The 22,316-nt window shown below is 37.8% G+C and overlaps 1 protein-coding gene across 1 annotated transcript; it reads right to left on the bottom strand.

The window, feature by feature from the left end:
- Positions 1-736: 736 nt before the first annotated feature.
- Fundc1 (FUN14 domain containing 1) lies at positions 737-21,991 on the bottom strand. Its single transcript, XM_048335951.1, has 5 exons — positions 21,846-21,991; positions 21,028-21,184; positions 16,365-16,440; positions 4,626-4,754; positions 737-2,202 (listed from the first exon to the last, which is right to left on the bottom strand). The coding sequence occupies exons 1-5, from the start codon at positions 21,871-21,873 to the stop codon at positions 2,125-2,127; spliced, it is 468 nt and encodes a 155-aa protein (XP_048191908.1). The 5' UTR covers positions 21,874-21,991; the 3' UTR covers positions 737-2,124.
- Positions 21,992-22,316: the final 325 nt, after the last annotated feature.

Raw genomic sequence — 22,316 nt, 5'->3', positions numbered from 1 at the left:
AAACAATGTTCTATATTTTTCTGTTTTCACGCATATAATTGGACTATCAAAGTAGTTCTTCTCTACTATTAATCTGTGCCACTACATCATATGCTGAGTTCTCTTATAATATATATAGGAATAGTTTAATGTCACTTTAGTTGAAAACTTGAGGGCTTTTTAAATACCTCACCTCACTCCTAGTGTACCATAAAAAACAGATAGGTGATGTCTGTAATCCTAGCTATTCAAGCTGTTTGGGAGACTGATATCTGAGATCACAGTTGGAAGCCAGCTCAGACAAGAAATTCCATGAGATTCTTATCTCCAATAAACTAGCCCCCCCCACCCCCCGCCACACACACACACAAAGCCAGAAGTGGAGCTATGGCTCAAGTGGGAGAACACTAGCCTTGGAGCTCAGAGACAGCACCAACGCTCTGAGTTCAAGCCCCAGGACTAGCACACGAATGCAAATACACACACACACACACACACACACACACACACACACTCACCCTACATAGCACAAATATTCATAAAATGAAAATGAAGCCTAGATCTTCCTAAGGTGGTTTTTCCTACTATATTGGGTCACTCAGGTGTGGCACACAGAATCTGGTTGAGGTTTCATCTAACATGCCCTAACACATTTGTGAATATTTTTCCTTTTAATTCCATAGCCATGTAAAGCTCGGTTAGGTAGAAACAAAGAAAAGCTCAAAGAATTAAAAGCAAGTATTTATAAGCAAAGCACTTCATATTAAGAAAGTCTGAGTTTTATTTTGCATCATATTGAGGCACTAATGAGAATAAAGCAAGAAATTAATGATGGATTCTACATTCAATTTTAAGGAGTCTCATGACAATGCAAGTACACAGCCTGTACCAGTATTGAAAGTATGAAACATACTATGTTTACAATATAGAGAACACATTATGGGAACATCCTATCCAAAAGAGATGGATGGTCTGAATATCTGCAGTCTTTCAAATCCGAAAACGTCAATCTACATGTTTTTGCTGTTTGTCCCATTTCCCACCTAGAAGTATACAGGCAAAACTAACAATATAGAAAGCTCTGGGGGGAGGGGAGGCAAAGAAGGCTCTGAGGGAGTGTGATGTTGGTCCTGAAAAACCAGTGTACTGGTCTAGTGTTCAGCCAACATAATGCTACCAAAGCCTGAAATTCAGCCTTAGTCCTTAGGTTCCAGACTTAATCAAGAGACAATTCTCCTTAACCTAAAATTTCATGACTACAGAGAAAATAATGATTATTCAGATAACAAATTTATAATACACTACTAAGTATTTTAAAGCAACTGTTTCTTCACAATGAAGAAGGGGCCAAAGGAGTTTTGGAAATGAAAAATGTGGTGCACCTGAAGTTAATAAAATAAATCAATGACTCAAGTATATGTACTCACAAAATAATTCACTCTGCCAAGGCTCCTAGGACAAATATACAAAAAATAGAAGGTAACATACAAGAAGACATTTTAAAAACTACAGACATCAAAAAAGGGAAAAAGAGCTTTAGATATGTACTACATCCTCAGAAAGTCTTCTATGACATATACAATTATTATATGAGCAAACTAAGAAATATGGGGAAAAAATCAACCTAAAGATGGGTATTATAGTACATTAGAGTCTAGATGACAGCTTAATAATTCAATTCCTAAAGTCTTCCACAAAAAATTCTTCTGTTTGTTTTTTATAAAAAGAAATTCATAAGAACAAATTTTAATTACTGATAGTATACAGTAAAGCACAAGAACAACTTAAACAGAATCATATTCATTGGGCAATAAAAGCAATAGATTTCCTCTCACTATATGTATCATCTATATCCAATAGTAATATTTTATAGCCAGTTCTAAACAAATGAAACAAAATACCTGATTAAAAGCCATGTTTTGCTCAAGAATACTATGGTTCACATACCACACAGGTTGTTTTACAGCAGATACTAGTTTGCCAAGCTTCAGATGGCAAAATGCTAAATAGTGAATTTGGTATTGTCCATCTAGTTATTTCTCCTCACTCTGGAGACTCTGGTGGGCAAGTTCTGTTGAGAGATCACACTGTGGCCACCATTTTTCTTCTCACAATTGGATCCACTAAGGTAGAACACTCATGTCCTTAAGATGCAAGGCCTAGCAAAAAGCCTCCCACAAATCCACTGGATATCACAATGTTCTGCTTGATAAATTCTGTTGCCTAAAATGAAGCAAAGTAAATTTCAACAAAAATACTTAATTATGCTACAATGTGAAATGAACCTTAAGATACAAATGAATACTACTACTTATAAATCATCAAATACAGAAGAGTCAGGAAGTGGAATGGAGGTTATGAAGCCAAAAAAGAGGGGACATTTATGGGAATTAGTATTTAATGGGAACCAAGTTTGTTTGAAATGACAAAAATTAAGGTGAAGAGTTGTAGCTCAAGTGGTAGAGCACTTGCCTAGTGAGTGCAAAGCCCTGACTTCAAATCCTAGTACCACCAAAAAAAAAAAGATTTACCTTAATTTAATAGTCATCTAAAAGTTTCTAACCTACTACTGCTAGTACCAAACACCACAAAAGATTTCAGATCTTGTGAAGGACCTCGTAGAGCCCACAGCCAGGTTCCATAACCTCACTGGCTACTAAGATAATGAATATACATATAGCAAAAATCTTCCAAGTTAAAAAAAAAATCAGTATGTAGGTCAGATATAAAATGTTCACTAGTCAAGCTATTAATATACATGAGTTAATAAATTGCCATAGCAGGCAAAATGATATTTAATAGTTCATTTTGCCAGTAAAAAAAGTCTACAATAAAAAAATCATTTTGATAAAATGATTAACCAAATAAAATAATGAGAAAGCTATTAGAAAAAGTCAAGAGGGAGTGAGGTTGATGGGATATAATGTCTGCATGTATGGAAAAATTCACAGTGAAATTCTGCTTATATAAGTAATATATACTACTAAAGTTTCTCAAAAAAATAAAGACAAAAAAGAGCTGGCTGCTAGTAGCTCACGCCTGTAATAGCTACTCAGGAGGCTGAGATCTAAGGTTCAAAGTTCAAAGACAGCCTGGGCAGGAAAGTGTATAAAATTCTTATCTCTAATTAAGCACAAAAAAGACTGGATATAGAACTGTGGCTCAAGTGGTAGAGCACTAGCCTTGAGCACAAAAGCTATGGGACAGCACTCAGGCCTTGAGTTCAATCAAGCCTCAGAACTGGCACAAAACAAAAACAAGAGACAGAAAAAAAGTCAGACTATGAGAGGTTCTGCCTAGCAAACAATCTCAACAATAGGAAGGAGGAGAGAGGAAGAGAGGGAGGGAGGAAGGGAGGGAGGCATCAAATAAGAGAACTGTTTAATTCAAGAAAACTCTAGGGAAGGGTGGGGAATCTTTTTTCTGCCAAGGGTGATTTGGATATTTATAATATTTCATGGGCCACATGAAATTATCAATACAAGTCAGGCACTGGTGACTCATGGCTGCAATCCTAGCTCCTCAGGAGACTGAGATCTGAGGATCACAGTTCTAAATCCACCTTGGCAGACAAATCTGAGGCTATGCCAGTTCACCAGCAAAAAAACTGAAGTGGAGGTGTGGCTTGAGTGGTAGAAAGCCAGCCTTGAGCAGAAAATCCATGGGAGAATGTAAGACCCTGAGTTCAAGCCCCAGTACCAGCACAAATAAAGAAATACAGCAAGCAGCCTTGAGCAGATGAAAAGAGTACATGTCAGCTCATCTGCACAGTGTATACCAAATGATTCCAAAGGCCCTCGGGCTAACACTTCCCCACCCCTGGTCTAGAGAGAGATGATAAACAAATACAATATATAAATCTTGATTGTGAAACAAAGACATAAAAGATATTTTGGAGGAAAATTTTAATAGGAACCATATATTAGAAAATCTTGTATCATGTGAAATTATTTGGATTAATAATAGTACTTAAAGTAGTGTAAGAAAATATCCATATTCTTAGCATATATGTGGTAAGATAATTTGGCAAAACAAGAGTAAATGTTATTCACATACAGATAAAACAAATGCAACAAAGCATGAATAATTTAGTAAATATGTGAAGAGTACTTGGGTATTCACTTTGTCTTTCAACGTTTCAACTGATTTGAAATATTTTAAATAGAATGTTGAAGGGAGGTTTACAAAAAAAAAGGCGCATTCAATTCTAAAAAGAGTACAAGGGGGAAAAAAGAGGCAAAATACACATAAAATATGTATTAAATATATATATATATTAGTAGAACTATTACACTAACCATGTTAATTAAACTAAATATGTATTTTTGAGCCATTTGGTTCAAGGAAAAACTTAGTAGTTTTCCTTACAATATATACTTATACATTTAGAAAAGAGGAAAACTTTGAGGAGAATAATGCTGTCAGCTTTTACATGCAGATCCAAGTGGGTGGAGACAGACAGGGGGACCTAAGTCCAACACCAAAATATGACTGATTTAAATGGTGACTTGATCACAATTACCTAGTACTCTACATATATGACTACAAACACCATTTTATTTAAAAGAAGGCAATCCCCAGTCACATTTTCTACTGAGATCCATTAACAACAATAAGAACAAGGCCAAAATGGAATAGTGTCTTACTTCTTCAATTATATTGTTGATTTCAGGCGCGGCTTTATTTGCTCGTTTCTTAATCTGTCTTTTTGCTTTATTTACATCTTTTTCAACTCTCTTCCAGTCGATCTGCACATAGCCACTGTGACTGGCAATCTGCAAAAATGTAATGAAAATGGCTATTACCCAAGAATTACATGAATATTTGGATTATAAGAAATCCACAAAGCTTATAAACAAGGAGCTGTTATTTATTCACTAATATATTCATTCAGCAGGTACTGAGTGCAAACTGTGTTAAGCACAGACAGCTTCAAGACAGGGAGACTAGACATTAAACATTAATAATTTATATGGTAAACACTGTGAAAATATAGATTAAAAACATTTTAACTGTATACAATTTTATCACATCTTTTGGAATGGGTAACTATCTAAAAAGATAGGAAGATTATCTGAATCATATAGCTAATAAAAAGTATCTTTTAATTAAATGGATGTTTAAACACTAGGAATCAGAAAGCCAATCAGTTAAGTCACTGAAGAAATGTGAAATAGCCTGATAGAATCCCTTCAGTAACTCTGACTCTACTTAAATTAGGAATGTTTCTTTTCAAAGTGGAATATAAAAAAAAATATGCTCCAAGTAATATGCTACAAATCCTTTTAGTGAAGCTCTATCTCAATACCTATTAAATCATAAGAGAAGCCTTCTTCACAGTGCTGAGACATCGCAAAATCTGAACAGAAACAATAGCACAAACATAAGCCAGGACACTAAGTCAATGCCTCCAAATAATAAAACCAAAATATAATCACAACAGTAGTAAACAACAATAGTAAACACTAAGCCACACATACCATTATAAAATTGTTTACATCAAGCTTGTAGTTTCTTCATAAGCTTTTAATTTATTAACTTTAACTTTTAACTATATATACAATGCTTCAAATAATAAAAATATCTAATACCTTGTATATATAATATACAAAAATATACTTTTATATAAAAAGCTTGACTGGAAATCTTGTGTTCTATTTTCTCTGTGATGGACTCCACAAAAAAAATGTTTATTCACATTTCTTCCTATACTTACTTACCTACCACCACTTCAAACTGTAACCTCAGCAAAAGAGAGATGATTAAATCAAATGGCAAGTGAAAGCTTTTTCTGGCAGTACTTAACACAGCAATTTGGATCACGGGTTTGCAGGTGATAATGAACCTTAGGGAAAGGAGGCTTTTCTACATTCAAATTAAAAAGATTTCATACTTGCACTAAGTAATCAAACTAATGGTTTTCTTTGAAGTTTTGTAGAATTTAACATTTTGTTCATTTGTTGCTGGTACTGGGGTTTGAACTCAGGATCCTGTGCTTGCTTGGCAAGTACCTACCACTTAAGCCATGCATTTAGCCCTTTTTTTGGACTGATTATTTTTCAAGTAAAGTCTCCCTTTATTCTGGACAGTGAGCCTCCTACTTATGCTTCCCCATGTCTCTGGGGATGACAGGCACACACCACCGTACCCAGCCATTGTGCTTTTCCCATAGCTGGGATAACAGGTATGCACCATAGCACATAGGCATTTAGTAAAGTGGAGTCTGGTGACCTTTTTAAATTTTAATTTAATTTAACTGTAAGGATGATGTCAGAGGGGTTACAGTTACATAAGTAATGAGTACATTTCTTGCCAAACATTGTTACCCCTTCCCTCATTTTCAACTACTTTCCCTCCTCCCTGCCCTCCCCCCAAAACTGTAAAGTTCATTTCCAACACATTGCCTTGTGAGTATTGCTGTGGCACTGGTTCACTCTTTGTCCTTTGTCTCACCACTTTGTTATTCCCCTTCCTTTCCCAAATCAGAAAAATGTATATACAAGACACAGGGTACCAAAATTGAAAACAGTGACAAGAAGGGATAAACCAAAGGGGGGAAAAACCGAAAGAAAAAAGAAGTAACTTCACACAGTACATTAAAAAACAAAACCAAAAACCCTTGTTTCCATATCTTGGAATTCATTTTGATTAGCGTCATTTTATATGGTCATATGTACATAGTTATTGAGCTGTTGTATGACCTTCCTTTAATCCAGGCTAGCCTTGAACCTCAATCCTCCAGTCTCTAAGCAGCTAGGATTAAAGACTGAGTCACCATGCCCAGCGAAATTTAACTTTTGCTGAATCTTAATGTATAGTTTTACTCAATTCAGAATTAGTGTAAAGTACAAAGATTTTTACACACGTATATTGTTGTTTTAAACAAGCCAAAATTATTACCTATGCCACCACCCATCAGCACTCAAAAATTCAATGATCATTCTCAAGATTTCACATTTTAAGTTATAATATTTTTTTAAAGTTAACATTGTGTCATGAGTTATATTGGTGATGAAAAACTCCAAAAGGAGCTTATCTATCCCATCCTACAATCTCTAGCAAATGAATAAAAGAAGCCATTTTAATCAGGCAGATTAAATAAATTCTCACAAACATTCCATATACAATAAAATATTTATAGACAGTCATCTGCTACTGAAAGTTAACAAATATCAGGTTGTTTGAGGTAAAGGTTCTGTAGAGTCTAAAGAACCCATTATTTGGGGATAAAATGTTGAAGAGTTAGATGCAGGCAAACTGAAAAACCTTGAGATGCTAAGGACACGAATGCATCTCTGGGATCATCTTCCTTGAACAGCTAAACACCTTGAAGCAGTTACAGGCTCTTCCTTCTGTTCTCTCAGCAGCACATAACCCCTTCCAACTCAACCCTGACCACATGGCTAAAATTTGTTTACCCATTCCTATGTCTCCCAGAGGGCTGTGAGTCTGTATATCCCTACAGTCTCAAATGTCAGGCAAACAGATGAATGAGACACCCTAAAAGAATGCTGATAAAGATAGTGCATAAATACTAAATTCCCTGAGCTGTATTAAACTAACCTGTCTCAAATAACATTAACAAAGTGACTGGCCCAGGTGACCCTATCATGTCTAGTGGTGAGAGAATGATTCTCTCTCTCTCTCTCTCTCTCTCTCTCTCTCTCTCTCTCTCTCTCTCTCTCTCGTTGGTACAACCTACTACCACTTTGCACTCTTCTGGAGAAGTTCACTGTCATCTTCCCTTGAAAACAAATACTAGTCTCAACTGACCAAGTATAAGCAATCTATTCCCAGTGGGATTTGGGTCCATCTAATCTTTCTGACAAGTATCTCCTAAGAATAGACAATACAAGATTTAATTAAGTCATGTTCACTCCCAGAAATCATGCAAAGCAATGGAAACCAACAGACTAGGAAGGAGGTAAGACAGTGATGAATGCTTTTTTGAACAATCTTTGACTTTCTAAGAGACTTACACATTAAAAGTAAGGGGCCCAGGACTGTAGCTCTGTGGTAGAGTATCTGCCTAGCATGGTGGAGGCCTTAGGTCCTATTGTCAGCATCATCAAAAGTTAAAAAGACTATATGTTAAAAATAAGGTGAGGAGATGGGAGCTGGTGGCTCATGCAAGTAATCCTAACTACTTAGGAAACTGAGATTTGAAAATCACGGTTTGAAGTCAGCCCAAGTCTGTGAGACTCTTATCTCAAATTAGCTACCAAAAAGCTGGAAGTGGAGCTGTGGCTTAAGTGACAGAGCACTAGCCTTGAGCGAAAAAGATTAGGGGCAGTATTCAGGCTGAGTTCAAGTCCCAGGATGGACACGGACATGGACAAAGGGACACAGACACATAGACACACGCGTGTGTGCACACACATACACAGGCTAAACTTAAAGGCAGATTCCTGTCTGCTTGAAAGCTATAAACATGTAGATTGGGCTTTCTGCTAGTGTCCCTCACTATAGGTAATCTAATGGGATTGAGACGGAAAAAACTTTTCCATCCCCAATTCCAGATCTTTAGATCATTTTCCTTGTACTGTTCAAATTTCTCAGAGAATGTAAAGTCCTATCACACATCTATAACTTCCTACCCATTTTCAGTACCCTTTCCTTAAATATAAACAGACACTCAAGGACCTAGAGTCATGGAGGAAGGCCTTTAACATAAAAACTAGAGACCAAAGCAAACAATTCAGGGAAGAGGGAGGAGAGGCTGAGGGTATAGCTCAGTGATAGAACACTAGAATGTTCTATGTCCCAGATATGATTCCCAGGGCCACAAAACAAAACAAGGAAGTGGACCTGTGGCTCAACTGGTAGAGCACCAGTCTTGAGTAGAAAAGCTAAGGGGAGCCCAAAGCCCCAGTGCCAAAAAAAAGTAATAAAACAAAACTTCCATAAAAAGAGGTCTAAAAACTAAACAAAAGTTGAGGGTATAGTTCACCAGCAGAGCACTTGCCTAGTATGTGTAAGGTACTGGATTTGAGTCTTAGAATTTCAAAAACAAACACTAAATTAAGTTAGTATCGTCTCACTGATGAGCAGAGATTACACACACACACACACACACACACACACACACACACACACACACACACACACACAGTGTGGCTGAAGTGTTAGAGCTCCAGAGCTCCAGCCGTGGGAAGAATAAAGCAAAGAAAGAAATTGAGGCCCAGAGTTCAAGCCCCAGTACTTTCTTCCCACCATCACTCCCAAATTGTATAATCCTTGTAACAATGTGTTTGCTTTATCAAAATGTTTGCAAAATGCTTGGAGGTTTTAGCCAGGCACATATGTGTGTTTGTGAGTGTGCACATGTACGCATGTGTGTATATATACACACACATATGCAACTGAAAGAGCGCCCAAGGGGCTGGGAATATGGCCTAGTGGTAAAGTGCTCACCTCATATACATGAAGCCCTGGGTTCAATTCCTCAACACCATATATATAGATAAGGCCAGAAGTGGCGTTGTGGCTCAAGTGCTAGAGTGCTAACCTTGAGCAAAAGAAGCCAGGAACAGTGCTCAGACCCTGAGTTCAAGCCCCAGGACTGGCAAAAAAAAAAAGAGCTCCCAAGGCTGGGAAAACTTGAGAAATAAAATAATATTAAATCATAACTCAGAGAATAAAATGAAATTCCGTAAGTCCATATTAATATGAATAAAAAATTAACAAGTGGAGGAAAGACAAAACTTCAGGAAAAAAAAATTTTTTTTTTTGGCCAGTCCTAGGCCGTGAACTCAGGACCTGAGCACTGTCCCTGGCTTCTTTTTTGCTCAAGGCTAGCACTCTGTCACTTGAGCCACAGCGCCACTTCTAGCCATTTTCTGTATAGGTGGTGCTGAGGAATCAAACCCAGGGCCTCAAGTATACGAGGCAAGCACTCTTGCCACTAGGCCATATCCCCAGCCCCTTCAGGAAAATTTTTAAAGCATTTTTTTATTTTTTGCTGGTCTTATTATGTTCCCTAGGCACACCTTGAAGTCCTGGGATCAAATGATCCTCCCTGCTTTAGTCTTTCTTGCTGGGACTACAGATGTTTGCTGTCCCTCTACCCATTTGTAAATAATTTATATAGATACTATGCCCTCAAGGAGGTATACTATATCACTTCTACTCCTTGAGTATGAGTTGTACTGGTTCCCTTCCAAGAATGTAGTATGGAGAGGAAAAATCAAAAAAGAGGGAAAACCTCAGCTGATACTTCCATGTTGGGCTAAGGGGATTGATTAATAGAAATATATTTTCTAGAAGGACCTGACAATCAAAGGGTGTCAACATGTATATTTTACTTTGTCTCAGAGAAATGTGCAAAGATGTAAATAGTGGCTAATTACTGCAGTGTTGTTTGAAAAACTGAAGACTTAAATTGCTAGCTAAACATTCTGTATAGATGCTAAGAATTCATGCAGGACAGACCATTTGGATCACCATTTCAGATGTTATGTGCAATCTACAAAGGTAATCATTTCAAACCAGCATCTGATAATTGAAGGAAACCTTTTCAGCCTCATTCATTCTTTAAAAAATCTATCTTCAAATTAGAGAAGACACTCAATCATACTATTTCTCCTCAATTTCCTAATTTAAGGACATGCAATTAAAGTGGTTTCCAGAGGTGCTAGTGTTCTACTTATTAGATGATACAGTTATAAAGGTCTGATTGAAGGAACTATCTGTTAACCACAGCACTGCTTAAAATGATGGGTTGGAAAAGAGTAAGTTGCATATAATAAATACATTCTACTGCTGCAATCTCGAAACAGAAAGAGAGGAGGAACAACAACAGCAGCAACAGTAGCTGTTCATGGAAATTAAAATTCTAAGCGCAGGGACTACAGGGGATAAGGGATATACATAGTTCAGTGCAAGAGCACTTGCCCAGCACATATGAGGCCCCAACACCACCAAAAACAAAACAAACCCTAAACTAAAACTGACTAAATAAAGAAAACAAAACTGAAAGAAAAAGTAAACATGCCAGGCACCCGTGGCTTACACCTGTAATCCTAGCTACACAGGAGCCTGAGATCTGAAGATCATGGTTTTAAGCCAGCAGGGGCAGAAAAGGCTGTGAGACTCTTATCTCCAATAAACTACTCAGAAAAAGCCAGAAGTGGAGCTGTGGTTCAAGTGGTAGAGCGCTAGCCTTGGGCACAAAGAGGCTCAGGGACAGAGTCTAGGCCCTGAGTTCAAGCCCCAGGATTAGCAAAAAAAAAAAAAAAGAAAGAAAATCAAGTAAACTTGAAGAAATCTCCCAAATTAGAAAGTAAATCCAGAAGATCTATGTTAACAGGAAGGAACAATCGAAAAAGAGAAAGAAAAGGAAAAAAATGAGAAAAATACAAACAGGCTCATGCCTGTAATCCTAACTACTTAGGAGGATGAGATCTGAAGACCTGGCAAGAGAGATTCTTATCTTTAAAGAATCACCAAAAAGAGAAAGACAGGGGCTGGGGATATAGCCTAGTGGCAAGAGTGCCTGCCTCGGATACACGAGGCCCTAGGTTCGATTCCCCAGCACCACATATACAGAAAACGGCCAGAAGCGGCGCTGTGGCTCAAGTGGCAGAGTGCTAGCCTTGAGCAGGAAGAAGCCAGGGACAGTGCTCAGGCCCTGAGTCCAAGGCCCAGGACTGGCCAAAAAAAAAAAAAAAAGAAAGACAAATGTGAGGCTACTCAAGTGGTAGAGCACTAGCCTTGAGAAACAAACCAACCAACCAAACAGTGATAGCACCCAAGCCTTGAGTTCAAGCCTCAAGACCAGCACCAAAAAAAAAAAAAAAAAAGGTAGGAAATCATTAACTATATCAAAAAGTTTCCCAGAAACTTTCACAGAATCACTAACTTTACTGCACAATTGTACAATAACTATAAGCTTTACTAGTAGCAGAGTTGGGGGGAGGGAAGCGTACACACAGGAAGGTTCAGGACCTTAGTAGTACTTTAGACTTTTAACAGCAACACTGGAAGTCAAAAGAAAATGGACCAATGTTTAAACCCAGCTAAACTACCACTCAGATGTGAGAGGAAAATAAACTTCCAGATATAAAGAGTCTCAAAAAGTACACTTCTTGTGTTCATTTCCTCCAGAAGTTACTGGAAGATATGTCCCACCAAAACAAGAGAATACATAAAAAAGACATAGGATAATGGAAACAATACAAGACAAAAGCAAAGGACATAGGCAAAATTGAAGAGCGAGACCCCAGGATAAGAGGCACTAGGATAGACAGCAAGCGAGGCAAAGGAGTTTGGGACACATTTGTCAAGAATATTAAATTGACAGATTATCTGATGCATATGACCGAAAGAAGAGATTTAGTCACCTCTATTCTAAGGAAATAATTCACCATCCCTCCCCCCCACCCGCACAGGCACACAAAAAGAAATAAAAGAAATAATCACAGCTCTCACACCTGTAATCCTAAAATGCTTGAGAGGCTGAGAAAAAGTGGATCATGGTTCAAGGACGGCTGGTGCAGCAAAGTTCCTGAGATCCCTTCTCAACCAACAGACCAACATCAGTGCACTAAAGTACATACCTGTCATCCCAGCTTTGTGGAGACTGAGAATAGGACTGTAGTTCTAGGCCAGGCTAAACAGAAAAGTCTGGGAGGCTATGTCTCAATGGAAGATGATGGGCCTGGTGGTACACACCTGGATAGGAAGCAAGATCCTATCTCAAAAATAATCAGTGCACAACACTCAAGGAAGTTTGGGTCATCAGTAGAATGCCTGCCTAGTAAGCAAAAGATCATGAGTTCAAATCCTAGTACTTCTAAATGAATGAAATCATCTCAAATTTTCTAATAGAAATGAGCAAAACTTTCTAAAACATAATTAAAGACATAAGTTAAGAGGCTCAGTGAATGCCAGGTAATGATCTTACACAATACCCATGATGGGGCAGGGTCAGGCAGAGGGAGAGGCAGAATACATTCAGGTGTTTAAGATGGGGGTGTGTTCAGAGAACATAACAGTTCAACAAATGATAGTTAAATCCTCATATTCCATAATGGCAAGCCAACAGTGACTAAAACTGAAAGATCAAGAAATACCCAATTAACCTGTTTAAGATAAAAAAGAATCTGATAAGAATTCAAACTGGTTGCCTCAAGAGAGGAAAATGAAGGTGGAGAGGGAGGGAGAGGATTATTCTAATCTATAACAAGCCATGTACAAATAATATTTGACCCTTTGAAATATGTGCATGTGTAACTTTCAAAAACACTCAAAAGATTTATTTATGTTGTCTATTTTCTTTTGTGCCAATCCTGCGGCATGAACTCTGTGCCTGAGCACTGTCCCTGAGCATTTTTGTTCAAGGCTAGAGCTTAAGCCACAGTGCCACTTCCAGTTTTTTTTGCTAATTGAAGAAAAGAGTCTCATAGACTTTCCTGTCTGGGCTGGCTTTGAACCTCAATCCTCAGATCTCAACCTCCTGGTAGCTAGGATTATAGGTATGAGCCACCGACATCTGGCTGCCTATTGTGTTGTGTGTTTTTTTAAACTCAAGTGAAGCAGTGGGAGTAGAAAAGGAACAAAAATCTGTAGCTGATTATAATCAATTAGTTGTAAATGCTACTGTACTCAAACCAGCTACACTGTCTATTTTAAGCCAGTAGTATGATAAATATCTATTGGAAAATGCTTATTAATATCATTCTTTTCTAAAAGCTTTATGTTCTAAGTAAAGTAACAGTTATATTTAAATGTAAAATGAAAGTTATAAAAATGTAAAAGTGGATCTAAGGAATATTAGGCAACTAGCCTAAAAGCCATTTATTCCTTTATTTCTTCTTTCAGATGCCTCCTACTGAGTTTTCAAGGCAAATAATGTTTGGGGGAAAAAGTGGTTTAGTGTTAACAAGGCCTGTGTTATTTGCCTTGTCAACTTCTATAAATGCATGGATAAATGTGGAAAAGTAGGAAGTGGCAAGGTAAAACATTTTGAACAGTGCACAGTGAGTGGACTGAAATGAACTTGTGAGCAACTAACATACAGAGGAGATTATAATACACAATTCTCAAGATATATATATATAGATACACAGATTTATATATGTATATATGTGTATATACAGATATATTGTACATATATATATAGTATATATATATATATGTCTCTATTCTATGAACATTTTAAGAAGCTCTTTTTCAGTCCAGTACCTTCTTTGCCCTGAACAGAAATGACAACTGAGATTTCACAATGATAGAATTAAATATGCTTTTAATGTTCTTAATTCTATACACACCTAAGTCAAGATCATCTTAAGTAAAATTCTCTTCTGTATAAACTGGCATATTCATCCAAAGGATTAAATTTAGATGTTAATCATATTATTTTTTACCTCTTACCACAGGAAATAAGTAATTATTCCTAATACTGTCACTAATAGAAAAAAATACATCATTTAAACAGCTGTTTAGTAGATAATTCAAAGTGAATGCTTAACACATATAAATCCTATCTCTTTGTACTTAGGCAACTATACTGGTTATTACTGGATCAATGGCTTAGGTACTAAAACCAGATTTTGGTTGCTATGAGCATCAATCATTTTTTTAAATCTAGTATAACTGACAGTTTGCATTTTAAAACAGTTGCTAACATTTATTCCCTGAGACTTTCAATTTGGGGATTTACTATATTTAATCTCCAGGGAATGATATTTTGGGGAAAATATATGCCAAACAGACATGAACGCTAGATAATATCCTGATAAACATCCTCTAGTAGCAAAGCATTTTTAGACCTTAAAGGAAGATGAACAGAACTAAAATTTTAATCTACCAGCTTCGGAAACAGGATTATAGCTTTTTAAAACCAAAGTTTCTACTTTCTATATTATTATGCTAAGCAAGCATCCTTCTACTTGAGCCACACCCCAATTCTTCTATATTATTGTGGCTTTTAGTTCTGCTGGACTGGTTTGTTTTTGTTCTTTTTGTTTGTTTGCTTTGAGACATAGTCTAGACTGCTTAGAAAGCTGTTGGTCCTTTTGCCTTATCCTCCCAAGTGCTGGGATTATAGGTGTGTCTTGCTATGCCTGCTTTGATTTTTTTGTTTATTTGTTTTCAAATACATACTCTTTTGCTTCCTCTGGGATAAAAACTACATAAGTAGGAATAGGCAAAAAAAGAAACCTTTTGAATTTTGTGCACTTGAATTTTAAATATAGGTTTAAAATAGAATGAATAGGTTATATACTTTACAGATTATTTATTTGCAAATATCTTAGTTGTACAAGGAAGATTTCATTATATTTTCATATATGCATCCAATGTGCCTCCAATGTACAATATACCCTACTCCCTCTATCACTCTCCTTTATGCCCCATCCTCATTCTTAAAACAATATCAACTAGCTTCTATTTTCACACATGAATATAATGTACTTCAACCATATTTGTCCTCATTCATCTGTTTGACCCTCTCTCCTCTTGCTGGCAACCATCCCACAACAGAGACTGTTTTACTTTCCTGTCATTCACTTTTTTCACTTTTTAGTGTCTTTGTTATACAAAGGAGTTTCACCATAGTATTTCACATGAGACTATATTATTAGTCAGATGAATCCCCTCTATTGATCTTTACCCACACCCTTTACCCTCAGCTTTCAGTAAGACCCCTTATCCCATCTACAAATTGATCATATGTGCATATTAGTACACATAAATATGTATGCAATATACATATACAATAACACATGTACATTACACTATACATACAATATATACATATTGTAACTATAAATATATCTACATGATAGATTTTAGTATTATTCATACTCATCATTTTTTTCACATCTGATCATTTTCACAAGACTCCTATTTTACAAGATGAGGAGGTTTGATTATTGGTCAAACGTCTTTCTGCTAGGGAGATGGCCAAAGGAAATTAGGAAAAGTAACAAGAAAGTATACATTTAAAAAATTCATTTTAATAATTATATTTTAATAGGAACAAAGTATGCTTAGAAGGGCTCGGAATACGGCCTAGTGGTAAAGTGCTCGCCTCATTTACATGAAGCCCTGGGTTTGATTCCTCAGCACCACATATATAGGAAAAGCCGGAAGCGGTGCTGTGGCTCAAGTGGCGGAGTACTAGCATTGAGCAAAAAGAAGCCAGGGACAGTGCTCAGGCTCTAAGTTCAAGCCCCAGGACTGGCAAAAGAACAAAACAAAGTGTTCTTAGAGAATGTAGACATTTTTAATTTGTTGTCTTGCCTGACACATGGCAACTTTCAAAACTTATCGTAGTTTACCCCTAAACTGATACCTAAAAGAAGTCTGCTTTTTAACCCTGACATTCTCTGTCCCCAAGGTTAGCTATGTAAACAGAGGAAATATAGAAACCTCTAGCATACCTGAAGGAGAAGAAAACCACCACCTACTGCAGTTGCTGCAAGTTTCCCAACCTTCTGGAACAAAAATCCTGCACACCTTCAAAGAAAGAAAAAAACAAAAGATGAGCACAGTAATGATGTACTAAATCCTCTACCCTTCTACTTTTTATTGCTTCCTAATCAAATCTTATTGTCTCCCCATTTCTTTTGATCATATCCCTTGCCTGCTTAGCGACGTTCAATATTTCCCTGTATTTATTCAGGCTAGTCAAAAATAAACAATTGAAAGAATAAAGTTCTAGAATATTCAAGCTTCCATGAAAAGAAAGCTGTTTAAGTAAAATGTATCCACTCAATCAAACACTAAGCATAAAAAGATAACGAAGAAGCTTCCTTTGTGTAGAAAAACTTCTAGCTCATATTGTTTAATAGTGATCCTTTGCTTACCATGTGTCACCATACTATTCATTGAGTAAAATAGTTCAGATGTACATTTTCACTTGCATATTGACAATAAATGATGCAAAAAATATAGGAGAAAAAGCTAAAGAGGAATAGAAGTAACACAACTTACTGAAGTATCCATCTAAATATGTTTTCAACTTGAGGAATTTTTTATTGGAAACAATAAAAAATGGTATAAATTAAGCTAAAAAAGGCACAACCTATAATGTCTGAGATTTACTGCAAAATAAGGGATGGAGAGAAAAAGAGGACTTATAGGAAAAGAGTGGTCACTGAAACTGAATAATGAGTACTCAGGGGTTCATTATATTCCTTTTTCTATAAGTGGAAAGTTCCCATAATGAATGATTTGTTTGTTTTGTTTAATGGAGTCAAAATGTTCTATAAACCTGGAAGATAGCCACTTTACTCAAACCTATTCTAGCTCAGTGTCCAAGTAAGTCATCATCTTAGCTTGAGCTATTAATCTTCATGATTTTAGGGCTTTCTGTCTGGCTCTACCAAAAGTTTTTCTACACTTTAAGGTTTGATGCAGTTCCATTTCACTGACGACAGTTCAGCCCATGTTTCTCATATCTATTTTGATATTTAGCCTATTTTGCCTCATCTATAGATCTTATAGAGCTAGCATCTCATCTCTAGTCTTACAGAATTAGTGTCTCTCTCAAATTTCTCTCAATTTATGTCTCTTCTGGGGCCTCAAAAATGTGACCTTATTAGAAAAGGGTCACTATAGATGTAATTAGCTATGATGAGGTCATACTGGAAGAGGGTAGGACCTTATTCCACTATGAGTCACCTCTCAGAGACAGAAACACACAGAGGGAAAAGGACCATGTGATTAGAACAAAGGGAGAGAGATTAGAGTGACCGAAAATGAAAGAATGCCAAGGTCAACAGGCAACCACCAGAAGCTAGGAGATAAACATGAGATTTTTCCCCCCAACTAAATGTCCAAGAAGGAACCAATCCTGATAGCTTGATTTCAGACTTCTACCTTCCAGAAATGTGAAAGAACAAGATTCTGTTGTTTTAACCTGTAAGATCTGTTGTGGTACTTTGTTACTACATCCCTAAGAAACTAACATATCTTTCTATGTGGAAAATTTCTTTTTTTTCTTCCCTAGTGCTGGGGTTTGCACTAAGGGCTTCTGCTTAAGAGGAAGGCACACTACCAAGTGAGTCACACTTCCAAACTCTTTTTGCTTTAATTATTTTCCAGGCCAGGTCTCTCATGTTATGGCCACTATGCCCTGGATTACTGCCCTCCTACTTAAGCTTCCTGGGTCATTAGGAGGCCAGTGCATGCCGCAATGCTCTCTCTCTTTTTTTTTTTTTTTTTTTGAGATAGGGTGTGGTTAGCTTTTTGCTCAGCTTGGCCTCAAACTGATCTCCATCTCCCAAGCAGTTAGGATTACAGCCCTGCCCCAAATTAACATTTCAAATTATATGATGGGCTTATCCTGTACACAAAACCACATATTCCAAGTGGCCAAAAACTGCTAAGGTTCCAGTTTCTAAGTGATAGCACTATTTCCCCGGCTGGCCACTCACATCCATCACAGCCTCTTCCTGCATCATCCTGAAGACAAGTAAATGCAAAATTCCTAACTCTAAAATGTTGTCTGACTCTTTCCTCTATTCTTATGGGCATCATTACCTCGCAACTGTGTTGCCTTCCATTACCTTTCTCTAGATCACTATACAGGCACAAGAACTAGTCCTCATAGTCATCATGGCTTTTAACAACCACTCATCTTCATATTAGTTTTAATTTTTTTTTTTGGCTAGTCCTGGGCCTTGGACTCCCTGGCTTCTTCCCGCTCAAGGCTAGCACTCTGCCACTTGAGCCACAGCACCGCTTCTGGCCGTTTTCTGTATATGTGGTGCTGGGGAATCGAACCTAGGGCCTCGTGTATCCGAGGCAGGCACTCTTGCCACTAGGCTATATCCCCAGCCCCTAGATTTAATTTTTTAACAAATGTTGTTAGCCAGACATTGGTGGCTCACACCTGCAATTCTAGCGACTCAGGAAACTGGGGATCACAGAAGCTAGCTCAGACAGCAAAGTCCATGTGACTCTCATCTCTGATTAACCACCAAAAAGCTGGAAGTGAAAGTGGAACTGTGGCTCAAGTGGTAAAGAGTTAGCTTTGAGCAAAACCTCAGGGACAGTATCAGAGCCCAGAGTTTAAAGCCCCAGGACTGGCATACAAAAAAAAAATTATACCCTTCAAGTAGTTGTACAAAGGGGATTCAATTCAACATGTCAGTTTATGAGTACAATGCATCTTGATCAATGCTGATCAACGTCACCCCTTTCATAATTCTCTCCCATCTCTCCTAACCTCACTATTCCCTCATTTTTCCCAGTTCCATTGTCACATATATGCCTTAAATGATTGCATTCACCCACCTTTCCTCTCTCCATATTTTAATTTCTTATGATCAAACACCTATAGCAACCTACAGCTAAATACCATCTCCTGAGCCTTTCAGTCATGTCTTGACTTACTAAATGCCTTAATACCTACTAACAATTCCATTAATATATACCATTAGTTTTATACCTTAAGGTTCCAAAAATGCACTACACTGACGACATTACAGAACAAATCACTACAAAAAAAAATCACTTATATAACATTAGTGTCCTATTACACAGCTTCTAGGTTGACATCTGTATATAACCCAAATGTACATATTACTATCAAGAACATGTCTGTTTCCGGGACTAAACAAGCTTGAACATTCACTGCTTGTTGGCTTTAGTCACTAAGATGAACCTACTAACTTCTCTGCTGCTGTCTCTTTCCTTTCCAAGCAAACTCAATTATGGGCTTCTTAGCAGATTTAGACTACAAGGAGAAAGTATTCAATGATCTGACAATTCTATTTATCAATTATTTGTCAATATCTTTCAATATTGAGCTTTTGGACCTATTAACCATGGCACCAAATTATGAGCTTATTAAAGCAGTGGGCCATACTCTAAATTACAGGGAAAATGACACAATCAGAACAGGCCCTCACCAGAAATCTCTGTTGCTCTCAGGCTTTTTTTTTTCTTAGAGAAGTGTTAATTAGTACACATCATGAATAAATATTGCATCTCCATGACACAATATCTTCACAATGGGTGTTTCTATCATAAATTGACCTTTACAAAAAAGGCATAAAGGAGTGTACCATTATTCCCAAGTACAAGAAAAACACAAGTCAAAAATTTTAACCTATATACACTAAATGGAAATATACATACTAGATAATCTGAACTTAAAATGTAATGAAAAAATGACTATTCACAACCTAAACATCCTAACTTCAAAAATTCTAGGCATTAACGTTCTCAAAATAGTCCTCCTATTTGTTTCTCCCCCTTATTACCTCACTAATATTTATTCCAAAAATCATAGGAATTGAGCCACAGTAATAACCGTTGAATAATGTGATTTGAGTTGTTATCTGGTTTAATTAATGTTAACTATTCCTTAATGTATTCCATAATATTACTGCACAGTAAGCAATCAGTCCATTGTTACCAACACATAACCAATATTTCAATTCTTCAAAGCTTTATCATAATCTGAACCAGCCTACACACACACACACACACACACACACACACACACACACACACAGAATCAGTTGTATTGTTATCAATATACTTTTTTTTCTTTTGCAGTTACCAGGGTTTGAATTTAGGGCCTCTCATTGCTAGGCAAGTGTTCTACTACTTGCGCCATGCCTGTAGCCTATCATTAGTAATTTTTACTGAAATTTACATTACTCTCTCTAGAGACAGGGTAGAAAATTCCAGAGGCCAGTTTTGCTGTGGGAGTTTCTGACAGGTTTTCTCAGTTGTTAGCACAAATGGTAAGTAAAAATTGATGCACAGTATTCTTATATGTCTTCCTATCTTCTATCACTGAATCAGACTTACTACATTTGCTGGACCTGAGAAAGGGAAGACTATATAAAGAATTCAATGAGGAGGAAGGAAGGAAGAATGACTGTGGTGGACACGGAGGAACAGGATCATCAGAATTCAACAGGGAGTCTCTGATCACACACATAGTGAAAAGCTTCAAAGTAGGACTCTCCTAAATTAATAGTATAGACCACTGAACATGCAGTGACCCTAGCCCATTAACAAAACGTCGATAGCTTCCTAACGAAACAGATGCAAAATACATGGGGAAAAAAATGCTGTTCTCACCAGCCAGTCACGCCACCCGTTACAATCTGGGTAGCTACTGAGTATTTTTCTACCACAGGTCCCGAACTGTGGCCAAACACTCGATTCCACCAGTGGTGTCTTCTTGCATACTCAGTTAAATCCAACACTTCGTATGAGTCGTCATCACTTTCATATTCTTCAAAATACAAAATGGAAAAAATTAATTGAATCAATCTACAGTCAGAAATATGGCATATATATGTATACACATATATATGTATACACACACACATATATATGTGTGTGTGTGCCAAAATCCAATTACTTTTCACTGTTACTTTTGGCCTACCTCTGAAAATGACCAGATGGGAATTAATGAGTGTGTTTAATTCCTGAGACCAGGGGCTCGAGAGTAAAGGGCCTAGCAATAATACCCCATTTCCTTTCCAAAGGCCCAAGGAAGGCCTTGGGGACATGGAGACCTGGCTAGTTAAGTTACACGGCTATGAGGGGTCACCCTTGATCAACAGGATTAAGGCAGGGGGATCCGATCCGTTTCAACAGTGGGAGAGGGGATTCTCCTGAAGAGGTCAAGAACCAACCCACTGGGAGGAAATCACTTTAGCGTGGGAATTTAAAAAAAAGGGGGGGGCAGTTTGAAAATGGAGATGAAGAGGTAGGGCAAGGCTGTGTTGGGGGAGGGGGATCGCTTTCAGCTTGGGTCCCGCGGCGGGCAAAGGGGTGCTCAAAGGGGCTGCCTCAAAACAGAGCTCCAGGAACCCTGGAGCAAGGGGAGGAAGCAAGGTCGAGAGCTGTGAGCCGCGTCCCAGATACGACTTTGGGCCCCGGCCGCTCACCTTGGGGAGGGGGGTTCCGGGACGCCATGATACCGCCGGCGGCCAGTTCGGGGTGGTCCCCGCCCGCCCTCCTCAACTCGGCACTTAAGGGCCGCTCTAGGCCGAGAAATCTATGGTAGCCTTTTCTTGCTCCTCCTCCTTCTCCTCCGCCTCCTCCTCCTCCTTCAGCTAGGCTATCGCCGCCCACTTCGTTCTGCGCAGGATTTTCCACGCCGCTTAGGATTTTCCGCGCAGGCGTACTGCTCAGGGTTGGGGGCGGGTAGCCGAATTGCTGCCTGAGTTGCCTCATGGGAGTTGTAGTCCGAAGCCCTTCTGACGTATGAACCAAGTGTGTTCCCAGCCCCCTTAAAATTTCCATAGCCATAATTATTTTATTAAAGAGCCTCAGGGCTGCAGGAATAGGTGGAGGGGAGGTACATGCTGGTTTAACAGAAGAAGCACTTTGTTATTAACATTTTTTGGTTGGAACGT

Source organism: Perognathus longimembris, chromosome 28 (genome assembly GCF_023159225.1).
Source record: "Perognathus longimembris pacificus isolate PPM17 chromosome 28, ASM2315922v1, whole genome shotgun sequence".
Lineage (NCBI taxonomy): Eukaryota > Metazoa > Chordata > Mammalia > Rodentia > Heteromyidae > Perognathus > Perognathus longimembris.
This window is presented reverse-complemented; position numbering and strand designations above follow the sequence as displayed.